We start from the raw sequence: 18,972 nt of genomic DNA, 5'->3' as shown, positions 1-18,972 counted from the left end.
ATTTTACTAGTCAGTAACTTGCCAAGATGAACATCGACCTATTGAATTTCAAGTCCCCTGTCTAGAGGTTTTGAGACTAAAAGTAGAATATAGGGCTAATGGTGCACAGATGCGGACAACCAAAATTGAGGGTGAGGCGTAAATCGTAGGGATTGTTCCATAAAAGGAGGGGTAGGCGTAAACCATAAGGGGTTGTTCCATAAAAGGAGGGGTAGGATATGGTGCCAAATGAAGTAAAACAAAATTCGACACTAGAAAAAAAAATCAAACACTTTATTTTAAAAATATTTAAAATTTAGATTTCCATCTTATAGCTTGAAACCACTTTTTTTTTAAAATGTCAAAAGCTAATTCTCGAGGTCAATACTGAAAACCTGAATTAAAAATCCGGGGCCAGTAAAATTTACGAAAAAAATTGTGTATTCATTTTTAAATGTACTATGTATTCAATACAGTTATGCTGTGCAAGTATTCTTGGTGGTGTTAGTTTGTTGCTACGCGTAAAAGTAAGGCAGATATCTTAAGAAATTACATTGTTTTAAGCATTGAAGGTTTTTTTGACAGCAAATGAATTATTAACATACTGACTTATTTTAGGATAATGTAAGCTTAAAATTGCTTTAACAGAAGAATTTGATGTAAGAAAAAATAGCAAAGCTGGTAGTGGTGGTTTCGTAGCGTATGCTAATAAAATTACTCATCGCGGGCATAGAAGGGAGGTATAGGGTACTCTCCTTAGAATTCACCCCAGCGAACATTGTAATCTAAGTTCTGACATAAGATGATAGGCTCCCCTCACACACGCACATAGATTGGCTGATGCCCCCCTCCCTCAAAGGAAAAACCCTCAAGAGGTTTTTTCAATACCACTACGAAAAATTGAGCGATTTACAGTTCGATTTTTCAAGGGCTTGAAAAATCAAACCCGTCGTACATGTGGCATGCAAGCTAAAGCAGGACAAGACACTCAACTATAATTCAATGCATCACAATTCCTAGTGGTCTGAATCAAAATGATTACATTTTACTGACGCAGTGGAACCAAGATGGATACCAAGAGGTGCATATGTAAGAACACATTTTGCTCTCAAAATGAGGTCCCTTACTTTCACCCAATAGCCCTGTTTTTTGCGAATCAATGTGCTAAGGTTTTACGTCATGCAACAGAGAACAATTTTAATAAAAATTCTGAAGACTATGATCTTACTTTGTAGGCCATTTTTTTCAAACATTTTTCTTCATTACACTTTGATCAGTTTGGTAAGACTTTGGTAAGATTGTCATAAAAAATTCCTCTTGAATGTTCTATTTGATAGTGAGCTGTAAGATCCTAGCACTTTGATGAGTAAAAAAAACGGGCTTTATAATTGAACATTTCATAATTTCTGGTTTTCTGAATCAAAATGGTCACATTTTACTTGCGCGGTGAGATCAAAATAGATGCGAGGAGGGGCATGCGTAATAACAGGTTTTTCACAGAATAGAATATGTGATGCGGAAATTTGACAAGTCGACGTAAGGGAAAGTCAGATTACTTTAATTCTATTTTATTGTAAAAACGAATAAATACACGTATTAAATCAACTTCGTATCCAAAAACATATATAACTAAAAAATGAAAAGGATTTTGTTTTATCACCTTGGAATCATTTCACCATGTAGGCCTAGAGTAAGGACATATCCGCTTAATAACTTATGCAGACAGTTTCTCAGTAGTAAAAAATGAAAGGTATTGTTAAACAATATGAAAAATGCAAAAACTAAAACTGAAGATTCAGTGGTGAGTAGACATTTAAAAGTCTAGGGAAAAAAGAAAAAACAAATCTAGAAAAAATCGATGAAAGAAAAGCTAAAAGAAAAATCTATAAGCTTGCGGTATTTTTTATTATTATTTTTGAGTCGCTGTTAAATGATCTGAATTTTTAATTTACTTTGGCTTCGTATATTATTGCTCTATTAAATGGTTATCAAAGGATTTCTTTTTATGTCGATTTAGTGTTTTTTTTTTTCTAACAGTATGAAACTTTAACTATACAACTAAGAGTCGATTAAAATTGCTTTTTTACATTAAATTAGTATTTTTAACCGTTTAAAATAACCAGTTTTAATTATTCACTCCCATTTTGTTTTATAAATTAAAATGGAGCGATCCCGTAATATACGCAAGCTTTAAATGTCTAGATCTGCGCATCAAATGTTTATCGTTACCCCTGCAAAGGAGGCTGAATGTGCCTCAATGGAGGGTTATAAGTCTGGTCAGATTTATGAGGAGGAGGGGGTGGAAGGTAGGTGTTGTCAGGGATGTCAATCCTTGGGGGCTCAGATGTGCAGCATACTCCAAAAATACCAGTGTTTTGACGACACATCTGAAAAAAAAGAAAAAATAACGAAAAATTGCCTAAAAAGACAACAAAGTCGCAATTCGACTTAGTCTATAGTTGGCCAAATTACAGATTTGATATTAGGCTACTAATCGTGAGCTATAATGATTAAAAAATGTAATTGGACCACCAGCTGGGATTTACTTATATTGAAGGGATTAGGGTAGAAAAACCTCTATTTTACGAATTAGTACTTATGTTTAGTGATTACTCTCCTCAGAGGGAAACATGTTACCAAACCAATCCTTATTTCATAATATGCAGAAAAATTATAACGAATAGGTATTCCAGGCATTTCCACTTTCATTCCCTTTTTTATAAATTATTTTTTTTTTAATGTTTCTTAAATTGTGTGGCTTCGTGTTCTAAAAATTTTCAACAATAATTGCCATCTATATTATCAGGTTGTCATGGTAACGCGCTTTGTTTCAAACAAAACCATCACTTTTTCTTAGAATATTACTAAAGCCTTGGTTTCCCAGTACATAAATAACTACTTATTTTGCATTTAAGGTTTTTGTTATGGGGAAATGTAAATTTTGTTTTAGGAGGGCAGTATATATATTAATGTCTCACTTTTGCTGCCTTTTGTTCTAGGTCAAAATGACAGATACTATTGGACAGTCTTGTACTTTGGTTAGCAAAATATGGCTAAATATCCACGGCTTAACAAAACAGGATAGCGAACGCCTTTTAGCTAGAAATTCAAGTTACTAGCTGTGAAGCTTTTAAACAGGATACAAATCTTGTTGTATCTTTAAACTCCTAAATCGAGTAACTTCACAAAATAATTATGTTCTTGAAAATCTGCAGAACTATAATGCGGATAATGTTATTAATACCAATTGGTTTGAATTTATTTAATGAATAGTCTGTTTGGTCAATTTTGACTAAAAATTTTGCATTCAAAGTTAACTCGTAAAAGCTGGAAAAAACTACGACATCGATTAACTTTTCAAGGTTAAAACAAAAAGCCAGAAATTCCACGCCTTCTATTGCTCGAGCACTGAATTATGCCCGAGCCAACTCATTGTCAAACCTATAGATAATTAAATACAAAAAAAACTGACGAAAGTAAAGAACGAAGTTGAACCATAAACGAAGAAAAATAGCTGCTTTGCATTTTATGCAGCGTATTTTTGAAAAATTAATTCAAATAAACTGGCTCTTGATATTTCCCATGCTTGTATAATTCTGAAAAAGTGGGCTTTGTACTGAAAACACAAAATTGACTCGACAAAACAGGATTAGAAGCAGAAAAATCCTTAAATAGCTTGCAGAAAATATAAGACTAATTTTTGAGGCTCTCAAAAGTCTTTTACCGTCTATGAAATCAATAAATTTTACTGTATAATTTCAATTCTCTTAAAAAAATGCAAGCAAGCTTAGTTTTAGGAAAAAGCCATAGTAACCAAAAACACTTTTGGTTACCATGGGCCGGGTTTTTCTCTTTACCAGGCTGCAGCTATCACTAAAACCACCTACGTTAGAATAAAGGATGAAGATCCTCCTGAGCCATTGCTTGGGCACAGGGCGTTGAATTGACACTTGAGTTGCTAGTTTTTTTATAGGGACAAGTAGCAATCGTGTCGTTCAACCTTGCCGTAGCAGAAATTGATCCCTAGACCCAGAATTGCCAAACAGGGCATCAATCCCGGGTGCTACCACAGGGTCAACTACTCAAGTAAAATTAGAATAAAAAATAGATATTTGAACTACTGAGAACAGAGATCAAGAGCTGCATAAATGAACGGAATATATGCTCATATAAGATCCAAATGCCGAAAGTGAAAATACCTTACCTACCGTCCAAAAGTAAGATACTTTCCCAGCAAGGAAGTTTTTGTAGAGATTATATCACACTCTGTGGTTATGAATTAGCAAAGTCATTGAAATCCGTAGACGTAATTTGATTTGTCTTTGAACGATGCAAAATAGTTGAGATACATTTTCCAAGCAGTTCCATAACTTTAAATCACAATTGCTTATAACTTTCTTATTGCAGACAATGCAATTGAGCACGTTTTCCTAAATCCGGATTGAGTACTTGCAATGAAAATCAAGCTACAGGATAGGTTACTTACTGGAACCTGGACATTTTATTGCACAGTCTGGATTGAGCTTCTTATCCAGTCCGGATTGAGCACTCGTATGGAGTGCTCCTACTATCCTTACTGGAGCTTGGGTAATTTCTTGCTCTTTCTGGATTGAACACGTGTTTCTTGCCAAGTTCGGAATGAGCACGCTTTTCTTGTCCAGTCTGGATTGAGCACTCACATTTAAAAAGAAGTTACAGCATGGGCTACTTACCGGAGCTTGGGTAATTTCTTGCCCTCTTCAGACTGAACACGTGTTTCTTTTCCAATTCGGAATGAGCACGTTTTTCTTGTCCAGTCCGGATTGAGCACTCACATTGAAAATGAAGCTACAATATGGTTTACTTACCGGAGCTTGGATAATTTCTTGCCCAGTCCGTATTGAACACGTCTCTCTTGCTACACATTCTTGAGCGGATGAACATAAAATAACGTTAGAGAATTGCGATGGACTTTCCTCTATAACTGGCTCCTAAAAAACGAAATTCAAGGTTTACTTTTAGTTATTTTTTGAATTGCCTTACAGCAATAATCGAAATGTGTTAAAACTATTACAATGTGACTTGCTTGCAAAAAAAAAAAAAAATCGAATGAAAATAAAGACAACTAATAAAAAAAAAAAACAACTAATGCAAAGTAATACTTTCAAAACATAAGCATATTACGAAATACTGTGTCTTAGAAACAAACGCCTCCGTAGAGATCTCAGGGGTGGATGATGAGACAATACAAACTTGTTCTTGGGTGGGGGTTTTAGTTGCGAAAAAGGTATATAATGCTAGGAAGTATTATATTTATTTATAATTCTGTGCTTTAAATGTAGACTTGACCTCACAAGGGATGGGGTGCAGCTTCCTCTTTGGTTTTTCCTTGAAATAAGACTTCGATAATAAAAAAGAAATTCTCGGCAGTAGCGGTCGAAAGAGTTAATGAAAACTGATGAACACGCTTTGAAAGTTTTTGTTGTAAACCAATGGATAAACCAAAGTTCAGATTGGTTGTTTGACAATTATCAACCTATAATTTGAACTTTCGATGTCCTGTCCCTTGCTATTGAGCTTCGAAAAGGTGTTACAATACTAGAAACTGAGAATGCAAGCCAAAGAAGAAAAATGAATAACGGAACAAAAATATTAAACATCAATCTTTTGTCGAAATTTTTTTAAAGTTTCGCAAAATCCATCCCCCCCTCCATCCAGACAAACGAATGTTTTTACGCCCGTGCTTGCTTAGAACTGAACTGGAAAACAGTGGTACTTCAAGTGATTTAGCAATAAACAAATGTGATCAAGGTAGTTTTTTTAAGTGCACGGTTTTGTTCTGCTAGTTAAACGTTGTAAGCCTGAAACATGAATAATAGCCTATAATAAACAGTAATTCCGTAAAACAATAATCTGCACCATAGAATCTTGCTTTCAGATATCTTTTGAAACTTGGATTGTTAGTGCTTTCATTTGGTACTAAAGAGAATTATTATATATATATATATATATATATATATATATATATATATATATATATATATATATATATATATATATATATATATATATATATATATATATATATTTTTTTTATTTTATCACCCACACGAAACATAAAGTAAATATGGTGGAGTAAGAATAAATATCAAAAAAGACACAAAGAGAAAAACACATACAGACACAAAGTCAACGAAACAAACGGATAAGACGGTGGTGAGGGGATAGGCGCACAGAAGTTGTATTGGAGAGTTTTCTGTGAAGAATCTCCAACTTTAAAGTTGTATCAGGAACTGGAAATTTCTTAACAAGAGTCCGGTTTTTTGTCCAAGGTGGAAGATACAGAAGAAATTTGCAAAATTTGCAATAATTTATCCGTATTCTTTTTAAATTATCATTATTAACAAGGGTGAAAAGACCTGAAGCATAAAGGACAGAAGGATCACAAAAAGTAGAATAAAGTTTGGCCAGCGCCCGTCTATTATACTTCCCTCTGTTTGCAACAATTTTTGCATAACCAATCTGAATCTTTCTGCTTATATCACAAACAGTACGCTGACGTAAGCTCGAAAGATTGTTAGTAATAGAGATACTAAGCCAACGAATACAATCAACAAGAGGGATAGTGAAGTTATTACAGTGAAGGGGAGTTGCAGTAGTACAGTTATAGGGAAGAAACTCACATTTATCTATATTATGTGAAAGGCCAATATCAGAAAAAAGCATCAGAAACTATAGAGACCATTCGGGAAAGACCCTTTTTGCAGCGGCTAATCAGAAGCAAGTCGTCAGCATACGCAAGAACAGAAATATCCACAAGACCAGAAAGGTATGTACCTGAAATCTTAGCCAGCACACTAGAAATACAAATCTTAAAAAGCGTAGGGGACAGAACACCACCCTGCCTAACTCCTGTTCGTATTCTTATAATAGTGTCTGGTGCAGATCTTAATTGAAGAAAAGAGTTTGAATACCAAAACCTATGAAGCATTATAACAGAGAGATTGACCCCAGAATTTTACAGAGAAAAAAGGAGCTGACTATGGACCACACTATCAAACAATTTCGAAAGATCCAAAGCCCAAATATAAAGACCATTTCCCTTGGTCTCACCCTCAATAATATTTTTATTATTGTTATATTATATTATTTATTAGTATAATTATATTATTTACCTATATATATATATATATATATATATATATATATATATATATATATATATATATATATATATATATATATATATATATATGTTTCTAAGTTATGAAATAAATTTATCATAGTGTTGAGAAATTGTGTTATCTTTGATGAGATCAAGAAAAAATATTCCTCTTTGATTTTCATGTCTATATGAACAACTTAAGAAACAAAGAAAATAGAGTGCATTCTTACTGTTGGAGGAGGCTGTAAAATGGGCAGCGATGCAGAAGGTGCTGGTGGCGCAATAGGTTGCACTGGCATCACTTTGGGTGGCATTCCGGGCATAGGCATGTCAGCTGGCCAAGGGTCTTCATAAAGTGGATCACGGCAGCAAACACCGACTTCATTTGTCTCGGTGTTCAAACAGCTCTACGAATTAAATTATTTGAATTAAATAAAACCGATTAATTTTTAATTCATTTACGAATATAATTTGCGCATGCAATTTACATTATAGTTGAAGATCCCTTATGTATTGTTAAAATAGCTCTTTTTCAAGTATACCTTGCCATTTCATAGTTTGTGAGGGCTGTAGCCCCGTGCTGTATTCCCAAATGATGGATCGGTTCACTTCATAGATGGTTGGAAAGCTATTGGGGAAATTTAGCTGTATCAATGAGATAAATTTAAAGACGGATTAATTGACTTTTTTGTCTAATTCTCTGAGAAATTATTTGATGAAATATTCGTCTGCCTTCAGTGATTTGTATGTAATTTCTTTAAGATTAGGAATGCTTCTTTATAGTATTCTTCAGGCAAACTTGTGTATAATCAAGGAGGTGGAATTCCTTAATAACAAAATTTTGCTTTTTTATAAACACCATGAAAAACGTTTTTACTTTAAGCTCAAGGACAAAGATGGGATGTTACCAGAAAAAATTGTTGTCTGATTATAAAGGGAAGAAGGATCAGTTAATCAATAAAAAAGGACACTGAAGTATTTTTCTGGGACGGTATTTTCTGGGAAGTATTTGATGGGACGTTACCGTAAATTATCATTGTCTGATTATTTAGGGAAGAAAGATTAGTTAATCAATAAAAAAGGACGCTGAGGTGTTGTTCGGCGGTAGACTTTTGTCCAATTTATAATCGTTAATTCTGAGAAATAATTCTCATATTGACTGGAAATCAAAAGGAAATTATTAAAAAAAAACTGAATATTAAGAGGCGTCTACTTAACTGAGTCCCTTCAACCTTGAACCATCGTCATAATGAGTTTATGATGTCACAATTTCTAATTAATAGTTTATAGTACTGCTCCTGTGTGAGCCTAGGTTAGTTTAACAAGGAATCTTGTTTTAATTTTGTTTTCTGCTCTTTACCTCCAAGGAAGCTCCTCCAATTATTGCGACTTAAAAAAAAGAAATTATACTTAATTAGTGCTTTTTCCAAAAAATAGTCATTAAGATAAAACCTAAGCGGATATTTTAGCTAGTTGACTAATAAGTGTCCTCAGGGAAGTATAGCAAAGAACTAGAAAGTATAGCAAAGAACAAAGAACTAGAAAGTATAGCAAAGAACACAAAAACCAATGAAGAATTTTAAACGATCAAAAAGCTTCTCAAATAAGAACAAACTAAAAACCAGAAATAAAAAGTAAAATAGAAACTGGACTTTCGTGTTCAGCTTCACTTAATTCGAATTAACCTGATTTTGCTAAACCTTTGTAAAGTGATTAAGCTAAGGCTCTTTTTTATTTTTATTTTAATGAAGAACTTTATGATCGTGAGTTACCATAGTTTTGATTGGTTTCTTGGCTTAGTTTTCTCTTCTTTTTTGCTGAGAATGGCTATTGTTCATATGTAGTAACTTAGTTTTCATTTTAATCACTGTTTTCGGAAAAAAGTCCACAATCCCCATATCTTTTTTTTTATTTTAAACTTTTTATTACTTTTAAATCATTTAACTTATTATTTCAATTATTTTACTTTTATATTATTAACTTATTGAATTATTTGATTACTTTTAATTATAACACATTCCGCATATTTTTTTAAACTTTTTAATAATTTTGAACTTAAAATTATTTTTTTTAAATAGCTACGAATTAGTTCTTGGTCTTAGGCGGCTTTGTGCTGTTTGCAGTTGTGCTACGCAACTGGAATTTTACAGGAGAGAGAATAAGTTGAAGATTACCACTTTTTTTTATTGTAAACAATGACCTTTTTATTACAATATTCGTGGCTTCTTCAACATTGATGATATGCCGCTAGTCCTGGCAATTTCCTCATTTTATTTTGAGCTTTGATGGAACCTTCGATTAAAATTCTTTTGTGGAACCTTCGATTGAAAGTTTAAAGTGACGGATTCTTAGGAATTGCCTCAACTGGGAAGTTATTCCAGGTGGTGCCGGATTGTCGGGCGAAGCTAATTTTCAGGTGTTCGTGACGGGGCGTACCCTGCTCAAGATAGTCCTGCCGGGCGTGTTGGTACAATAAAACTTTTTTTTATTTTCATGTAAACCCCAGGGATTCAGAACAATCAGTTTGATATCCATTATAAAAAATGATGATTTCTACACAACTTAGAAACAAAAGGGAAATTTTCCCAATACATTGGAATGTATATGTATATAAAAACTTACATTAAAATGTGAAAATTAAAACTAAATTATTTTCAAACTTTTTAAAAGGAGCACCAGAATCTTTACTTCAATGAAGTTTACTCAGGACTGGTAAATAAAATAATGTGAGATGATAAGTTCATTTAAACAAAACAGTTTCCGTTTCTACTTCGTATGAACAGACTAAGTCCACAACAAAGCTTTTTTTATTTTTATGTAAACCCCAGGAATACAGAACAATTAGTTTAGATATCCATAATAAAAAATGATGGCTTCTACACAACTTAGAAACAATACGGAAATTTTCCCGATACATTGGAATGTATATGTATATAAAAATTTACATTAAAGTGTGAAAATTAAAACTAAATTGTTTTCAAATAACTTTTCAAACAGTTCGTGGTGACGAACTATAGTAAGGAGCGACCCAGCTCAATAGTAACCAAAACTCTAAAAAATGGAATTTTGGTATCAATAGCTACATCAAAAGAATCACATTTTAATGCTGATTTTAAATATATAAGTTTAATCAAGTTTAGTCTTACCCATCAAAAGTTACGAGCCTGAGAAAATTTGCGTTATTTTAGAAAATAGGGGGAACACCCCTTAAAAGTCATAGAATCTTAACGAAAATCACACCATCAGATTCAGCGTATCAGAGAACCCTACTGTAGAAGTTTCAAGCTCCTATCTACAAAAATGTGGAATTTTAAATTCTTTGCCAGAAGCCAGATCACGGATGCGTGTTTATTTGTTTGTTTTTTTGTTGTTTTTTTCCCAGGGGTGATCGTATCGACCCAGTTGTCCTAGAATGTTGCGAGAGGGCTCATAATGAAAAGTTCTGGTGCCCTTTTTAAGAGACCAAAAAAATTAGAGGGTACCTAGGCCCCCTCCCACGCTAATTATTTTCCCAAAGTCAACGGATCAAAATTCTGAAATAGCCATTTTATTCAGCGTAGTCGAAAAACCTTATAACTATGTCTTTGGGGACTACTTACTCCCCCACAGTCTCCGTGGGAGGGGTCACAAGTTCAAAACTTTGACCAGTGCTTACATATAGTAATGGTTATTGGGAAGTGTACAGGCGTTTTCAGGAGGATCTTTTGGTTGGAGGCAGGGGTTGAGAAGAGGGGGATATGCTGGGGGAACTTTCCATCGAGGAATTTGTCATGGGGGACGAAAATTTCCATGAAGGGAGCGCAGGATTTACTAGCATTACTTGAAAAAAAAAACAATGAAAAAAAAATATGAAAAAGTTTTTTTTCAGCTAGAAGTAAGCAGCAGCATTAAAACTTAAAACGAACAGAAATTATTACCCATATGAGGGGCTCATCTCCTCCTAATACCGCACTCTTTACGCTAAAGTATTTTTAGTAATTTCAACTATTTATTCTGCGGCTTTTGTGATTCAGGGGCCATTCTTAATGAACTGGGACAAAATTTAAGCTTTAGTGTAAAGAGCGAGGTACTGACGAGGGGGCGAACCCCCCTCATATATGTAATACAAACAAGAGAATACAAAAGTTCTTTACGTAAGCTAATTTATAAGTTACGTATATCTTTTGCTTATAAAAAGATTCGTAAAAAATTAAAAGTTCTAGTTGCCTTTTTAATTAACCGAAAATCAGAGGGCAACTAGGCTTTCTCTCCCGCTCTTTTTTCTCAAAATCATTCGATCAAAATTATGAGAAAGCCATTTAGCCAAAAAAAAAAAAAAAATATACAAATTTCGTTTTAATTATTCCTCTGCGGAGAGCCGAAATCAAAACATGCATTGATTCAAAAACGTTCAGAAATTAAATAAAAAAAAACAAGTTTTTTAAATGAAAGTAAGGAGCGACATTAAAAATTAAAACGAACAGAAATTACTCCGTATATGAAAGGGGCTTTTTCTTCTCAACGCCCCGCTCTTTACGCTTAAGTTTTTTACTGTTTTAAAATGTAGAGTTAAGAGAATGAGCCAAACTTTAGCGTAAAGAGCGGGGGGTTGAGAAGGAAAAGCCCCTTTCATATAGGGAGTAATTTCTGTTCATTTTAATTTTTAATGTCGCTCCTTACTTTCATTTAAAAAACTTGTTTTTTTTTATTTAATTAAAAACAGCACTAGCATCCTTACTTCAATGAAGTTTACTCAGGACAGATAAATAACATAATGTGGGATGATAAGCTCATTTAAACAAAGCAGTTTGTGTTTCTGCTTCGTTTGAATGAACTGATCAGCTCACACCATTTTATTGATCAGTCTTGGTTAAACTTCGTTGAAGTAAGGATACTAGGGCTGTTTTTAAAAAGTTTTTTGAAAACAATTTAGTTTTAATTTTCACATTTTAATGTGAAGTTTTGTATATAAACATATATATTTTTTCTGGTGTTGTGCTGAAGACGGTCCTTGGACATAGGGCCAAAATATGCACTGAATTGAATTCCACTGTCTTGTAAAAATTTCCATATTGTTTCTATAATCTATTTATTTTATATGGAAAGGCTGCGTGGTTTTGTCGCTATTTATATCATGTAAAACAGAAAAAAAAAATTGAAATGCGTGAGTAGGTAAAACGTGCATCTAGTAAGAATGATCGCGAATAGAGCGAATGTCTGTAGTCATCTATGGCTTCAGTTAAGTGTCTGGAGAATGCACTTACGGATTAATGCATAAAAAAAATAATTACGGTTAGTGGCAAGTGGAACAAGGAGGCAATACTTTCTGGACTAGCAGACTCAAATACCACAACGCCTATGGAATGAAGATGGAAAAAAAAATTAAGGAGAATGGAAGGTTTGAAGAATTACTTTGAGAATAACAAAAAGTGTACCAAACTCGCAAAAAGATCTGCTGTCAGTAGCCATCTATGGCTACAGTCAATCATCCAAAGATTGTTCTTGCGAATTATTACATAAGACACTACCTACGGCTAGTGGGAAGCGGAACAAAGAGGTAAGGCTTTCAGGAATAACAGGTTCAAACACCAAATACCTGATGGAATGAAGATGGAAAAAATGAAAAAAAAATGTAATAAAATAGAGAGCATGGAATAAAAAGTGCACGAGGGCGGGAAAAGATCTGCTGTCTGTAGCCATTTATGGCTATAGTCAAGTGTCTGCATGCACTTAAGGATTAGCGTATACAAAAATTACTCACGGTTAGTGGCACGCGGAACAATGAGGTAAGGCTTTCAGGACTAACAGGTTCGAATACCATAATGCCTTGTACGCTACAGAACTCGTTTAGGACACACTTTAAGGCTGCTGCACATCCAGGATAAGGCAAACCGACTGCTAAAAATAGATAAAACATAGTAAATAAAAGAAAAAGGAGAAATAGAATAATATAGACTAAATTAGTTCAATAGAAGTTTTTTTTGCAATGAAACTACCAAAAAAGCTATTTTTCAAATCCATGAATGGGGGAATCTAAGGAGGGCAATTGCTCCCAGTTGCTACCCCTATTTGTTACGTATTTTGGTAAGCCAATAACATAATTCCTTTAGTATATATCAGTTAGGGAAGCCAAACCGCCCCACCTATTTCACCTGTTGTTGCTATGTCTAATTGGGTCAGTAAAAAGAAGTAAAACTTGATTGGTTCTTTTGCAGGAAATTTTAAGCTAGTAACAAAACGCCCTTGAGTAACAAGAATTTTTCAAGTAAACTCTCGTTTCTCTGTGCTTTAACCCTCCCTCGCGGACGCTGAGAGGAATTTTATCACTTCTCGTACAGATATAGAATAACAAATGAAATTAATTCCCTGAAGTGCTTGAATCTGTTTCTAAGATTACTTATGGTGTTACTGTTTTTGTGTTGTCCTTCGAAGTGGAACTTGGACATAGCGGTTTACTATACCAAACTTCCTTCACAGTTTACATTTATCTTAACAATGAAGTGAAAAAATGTTGCAACGTTTTTAATTCCCAATTTAAACAAAATTACAGGGTGAGAACCTCAGAAACTTTAGAGGGGGGACCTTCAAACTTCTGCCCAAGAGACGTGACGGCTTAAAGCACGTATTTCTTTTTAAATTACCACATTTTTCCAAGTGTTGCAAATTATGCAACTTAGTAAACTAGTCAATTACTTTCACAGATTGCGATGTTTTTGAAAAGTGAGCCAAATCACGGATATCAAAACTCTGCCACCTGGTGGTAGATTCCATTTTATCTGCCCCCTGGTGGTAGATCAAAATTTCAGGGGAATCAGTATACCCCTGATACCAAACCCCCTTGTGGTGCCAAATACCTATAATATTTTCACCAAATTAAAAATATCTTCCAATTCTTACATCAATGCTTATCATTTTGAAAATACTTACGAAATGACAAAATATAAGTTTTGTAAATGACTTCAAATACGGAAATTTAATGTCACAGCGAAAATTTTATCTATAATTTCTGATCGTCAGCAAAGCCTAAACCAGTATCAAATCATCGCCTTGGATAAAAATTACATTTTGATCTTAACCAATAAAATCCATGTATTTATAAGGTTGCTTTTTTGGAAGTGAAGGGTTACTAAAGCACTTTATTTATAGTTGCTTTATGAACAGTATATCAGCACTCTATTTATAGTTATTTTATCAGCAGTTATTTATAGCATCCTAGTTATTAGCAGTAATTTTTTAGTAAAATGAGTACAGAGTATGAATTATGTTGGAACAGTCAGTTTTGGGACGTAACCAACAATTAAGTCGTCAGTGAATTTGAAAAAGAATTAATTTCCATATTTTTTATTTAAAGTCATAAAATATATTTTTAAAATCATGCTAAAGACTTTGAAACCCAATTTACTACCCTGGGGAACCTTGCAAGATAGAAAAAAGTTGTATTTCCCTCCGTTGTGGAGTGGAACATACTTTTCTCGTTCAAATGATTAAATAAAAAAAAAGTTTTTTCTATTGAAAGTAAGGAGCAACATTAAAACTAAAAACGAACAGAAATCATCTGTATCTGAAAGGGGGTGTTCCCTCCTCAACTCCTCGCTCTTTAAGCTGAAGTTTCCATTGTTTTAAAAAATAGAGCTGTGAAAAAGAATCAAACTTTAGCGTAAGGAGCAAGGCGTCGAGGAGGGGACAGCCCCTTTCACATACAGAATAATTTCTGTTTGTTTTAAGTTTTAATGTAGTTCCTTACTTTCAGTAGAAAAAACTTATTTTTTTATTTAATTTCTGACCGTTTTTTAAATAATGCCAGGAAATCAGACCCAACATCCACGGAGGAAACCCCCTCACCATGGAAATAACTTCTAGACAATTCAATCCCGGTGAAAATATACCCCTGACACTTACTGTTAACCACTCTGTGCGTAAAATTGAGACGGAAAAGAGAGAGCAAGACGTATAAAAAGAATGTTGTATAAACATTCTTGAAATTTCCTTCCCCATGGAAAATTTCTCCCTGGAAAAACCCCCAGTAGAAAATTTCTCCCCCTCCCGCGAAAATGTATCTATGCGTCCCATTAGCAATTACTATGCGTAAACAATGGGCAAATTTTATAACTTAAGGACCAATCCCCTGGGACTGTGAGTGGGGGGGTCATGTTAAATCCAAAGGCATAGCTATTGGGTCTTTCAACTATGATTAACAAAATGGCTCACATTGTGGTCGGACAATTAAGGTCACATTTTGGTCGGACGATTTTGGGAAAAAAAGTGGCGGGGAGAATGGCCTAGTTAACCTCTAATTTTTTTGGTCGCTTAAAAAGGCCTATAGAACAGTTCGAATGAGCCCTTTTCTGATATTCTAGGACCACTGGGTTGATTTGATTACCCCTGGAAAAAAACAAACAAACAAACACGCATCCGTGATCTTTCTTCTGCCAAAAAATACAAAATTCCACATTTTTAAAGATAGGAGCTTGAAACCTACGGAGTTGGGTTTTCTGACAGGCTGAATCTGATGTTGTGATTTTCATTAAGATCACTTGACTTTTAGGGGCTGTTTCCTCCTTTTTTCGAAAATCAGGAACATTTTCTATGGCTCGTAACTTTTGATGGTTAAGACTAAACTAATGAAATTTATATATTCGAAATCAGCATAAAAGCCGATTGTTTTAATATATCTATTTCTTTCAAAATTCCTTTTTTAAACCGTTTTTTAGAGCTTTGGTTACTATTGATCTGGGTCGCTCCTTACTTACAGTTCGCTACTACGAACTGTTTGAACCGCAATTTTCTCAAATTTTTCTTTGGTTGTTATAACGTACTAGCTGTTGGTGGGGGCGCTTCGCGCCCCCCAAGCCCCCCCCCTGCGCGCGTAAGTCGTTACGCGCCATATTAGTTACGTGCCATTGTAGTTGTGTCTCTGTGTCCCACCTGTGAATATATATATATATATATATATATATATATATATATATATATATATATATATATATATATATATATATATATATATATATATATATATATATATATATTTATATATATATATATATCTACGTAAAACTTGCGAATATACAACATTCTTGGCTGTCCCATTGTCTGTGCATATATATAGATTGTCAGGTTTACCGACTCTTGAACATGCAACATATAATTGTCCATGGGAAAAACAATCTGTATTCAGATCTATACCTCATTATTCTAATGATTGCCCTTGAGCTTTGTTGATGGTGATTGCTAATCGAACATTCCCTGTGTCCCCGTCATCATTTATATATGCTTCGCGCCCCCAAGCCCCCCCCCCCCCGCGCGCGTAAGTCGTTACGCGCCATTGTAGTTGTGTCCCTGTGTCCCACCTGTGAATATATATATATATATATATATATATATATATATATATATATATATATATATATATATATATATATATATATATATATATATATATATATATTTAACTACGTAAAACTTGCGAATATACAACATTCTTGGCTGTCCCATTGTCTGTGCATATAAATAGATTGTCAGGTTTACCGAATCTTGAACATGCAACATATAATTGTCCATGGGAAAAACAATCTGTATTCAGATCTATACCTCATTATTCTAATGATTGCCCTTGAGCTTTGTTGATGGTGATTGCTAATTTGTCCCGGTCGTCATTTGTGTTCCGGTGTCCCGGTCTGTAATTTCTCTTCGAGTGTCCCGGTCGTCATTTATATTCCCTGTGTCCCGGTCGTCATTTGTGTCCCGGTGCTTTGTTGATGGTGATTGCTAATCGAACATTCCTTGTGTCCCGGTCGCTTTCTCTTTGAGTGCCCCGGTCGTCATTTATATTCCCTATGTCCCGGTGTCCCGGTCGTCATTTGTGTCCCGATGCCCTGGTTTGTAATTTCGTCAGTTGACAAGAGGGGAAGAAACTCTCCATATACCTAATATGAGGGGGTTCGGCCCCTGGTCAATACTCCACTCTTTACGCTAAAGTTTGAATCATGCTCCCCGAATCCCAAAAGTCGTTTAATTAGAATAAATAGCTCTTTTGAAATTAAAAAAAAATAATTTAGCGTAAAGAGCGAGATATTAACGAGGGGGCGAACCCCCTCATATACATAATAATTTCTATTCGTTTTAACTTTTGATGCTGCTCCTTACGTTCAGTTGAAAAAATTATTTTTTTTTCCTATTTAGTTTCTGATTGCTTTTTATGGCACTTGGTATTAGCCAAGTGACACATAGCAATAGCAAATTCTGTCGGTCTGTCGGTCTGTCTGTCGGTCCCGGTTTTCCTACTTTAGGCACTTCCAGGTAAGCTAGGACGATGAAATTTGGCAGGCATATCAGGGACCATACCAGATAAAATGAGAAATAGTCGTTTTCCAGACTTGACCATCTGGGAGGGAGTGGAGGGCCCATTAATTCGGAAAAATGGAAAAAATGAAGTATTTTTAACTTACGAACGGTTGATCAGATCTTAATAAAAATTGGTCTTTGGAAGGATATCGTATCTCAGAGCTATTATTTGAAATCCCGACCGGATCTGGTGACATTGGGGGGAGTTGGTAGGGGGAAACCTAAAATCTTGGAAAACACTTAGAGTGGAGGGATTGGGATGAAACTTGGTGGAGAAAATAAGCGTAAGTCCTAGACACATGATTGACACAACCAGAACGGATCCGCTCTCATTTGGTGTAGTTGGGAGGGGGGTTAATTCTGAAAAATTAGAAAAATGAGGTATTTTTAACTTACGAACGGGTGATCGGATCTCAATGAAATTTGATATTTAGAAGGATATCGTGTCTCAAAGCTCTTATTTAAAATCCCGACCGGATCTGGTGATATTGGGAGGGAGTTTGGGGTGGGGGAACCTAAAATCATGGAAAACGCTTAGATTGGAGGGATCGGGATGAAACTTGGTGGGAAAAATAAGCAGAAGTCTTAGATACGTGATTTACGCTCTATTCGGGAGGGGTGGGGGGTTAATTCTGAAAAATTAGAAAAAATTACGTATTTTAACTTACGAAGGAGTGATCGGATCTTCATGAAACTTCATATTTAGAAGGACTTCGTAACTCAGATCTCTTATTTTAAATTTCAACCGGATCCAGCGTCATTGGGGGGGGGGGGCAGTTGGGTGGAAACCGGAAATCTTAGAAAATATTTAAAGCGGAGAGATCAGGATGAAACTGTAAGGGGAGAATAAAAACCTGTCTAAGATATGTGACTGACATAACCGGACCGGATCTGCTCTCTTTAGTAGAGTTGGGGGGGGGGTAATTTTGAAAATTGAGGTATTTGTAACTTACGAAAGGGTGACCAAATCTTAATGAAATTTAATATTTAGAAGGATCTTGTGCTTTAAAGCTCTAATTTTAAATTCCGACCAGATCCTGTGACATTTGGGGGAGTTGGAGGGGGAAACCGGAAGTCTTGGAAAACGTGAAAATTGGGGTATTTTTATCTTACGGATAGGTGATCGGATCTTAATGAACTTTGATATTTAGAAGGAATTCATGTCTCAGAGCTCTTATTTCAAATCCCGACCAGATCTTTTGACATTGGGGGGAGTTGGAGGGGGAAATCTTGGAAAACACTTCGAGTGGAGGAATCGGGATGAAGCTTGGTGGATAAAATAAGCTAATGTCCTTGATACGTGATTGACGTAACCGTACCGGATTCGGTCTCTTTGGGGGAGGGGTTCAGTGATTTGGCGAGTTTGGTGCTTCTGGACGTGCTAGTACAATGTAAATTGGCAGGCATGTCAGGGAGCTGCACAAATTGGCTTGATAAAGTCGTTTTCCCAGTTTCGACCATCTGGGGGACTAAAGGAAGAGGAAAAATTAGAAAAATTAGGTATCTATAACTTACGAGTGGGTGAT

General features: G+C 34.9%; 1 protein-coding gene across 10 annotated transcripts in view; it reads right to left on the bottom strand.

The window, feature by feature from the left end:
* Positions 1-1,531: 1,531 nt before the first annotated feature.
* The window catches only part of LOC136024853 (proline-rich protein 36-like), a 109,847-nt gene continuing 92,406 nt past the window's right edge, over positions 1,532-18,972 (bottom strand). For 8 of the 10 annotated variants that reach the window (XM_065700357.1, XM_065700355.1, XM_065700359.1 and 5 more), the window contains 4 exons: positions 12,864-13,000; positions 7,354-7,530; positions 4,827-4,949; positions 1,532-2,366 (listed from right to left, as the gene is read on the bottom strand). In XM_065700357.1, the coding sequence (XP_065556429.1) occupies positions 2,205-2,366; positions 4,827-4,949; positions 7,354-7,530; positions 12,864-13,000 (599 nt within the window). In that variant the 3' untranslated portion in view covers positions 1,532-2,204. The remainder of the gene's footprint in view (positions 2,367-4,826; positions 4,950-7,353; positions 7,531-12,863; positions 13,001-18,972) is intronic. The other 2 variants (XM_065700356.1, XM_065700363.1) reach the window with 1 other exon arrangement.

Source organism: Artemia franciscana, chromosome 3, assembly GCF_032884065.1.
Source record: "Artemia franciscana chromosome 3, ASM3288406v1, whole genome shotgun sequence".
Taxonomy (NCBI): domain Eukaryota; kingdom Metazoa; phylum Arthropoda; class Branchiopoda; order Anostraca; family Artemiidae; genus Artemia; species Artemia franciscana.
The sequence above is the reverse complement of the archived record's forward strand: the minus strand, read 5'-3'. Positions and strand labels throughout refer to the sequence as shown.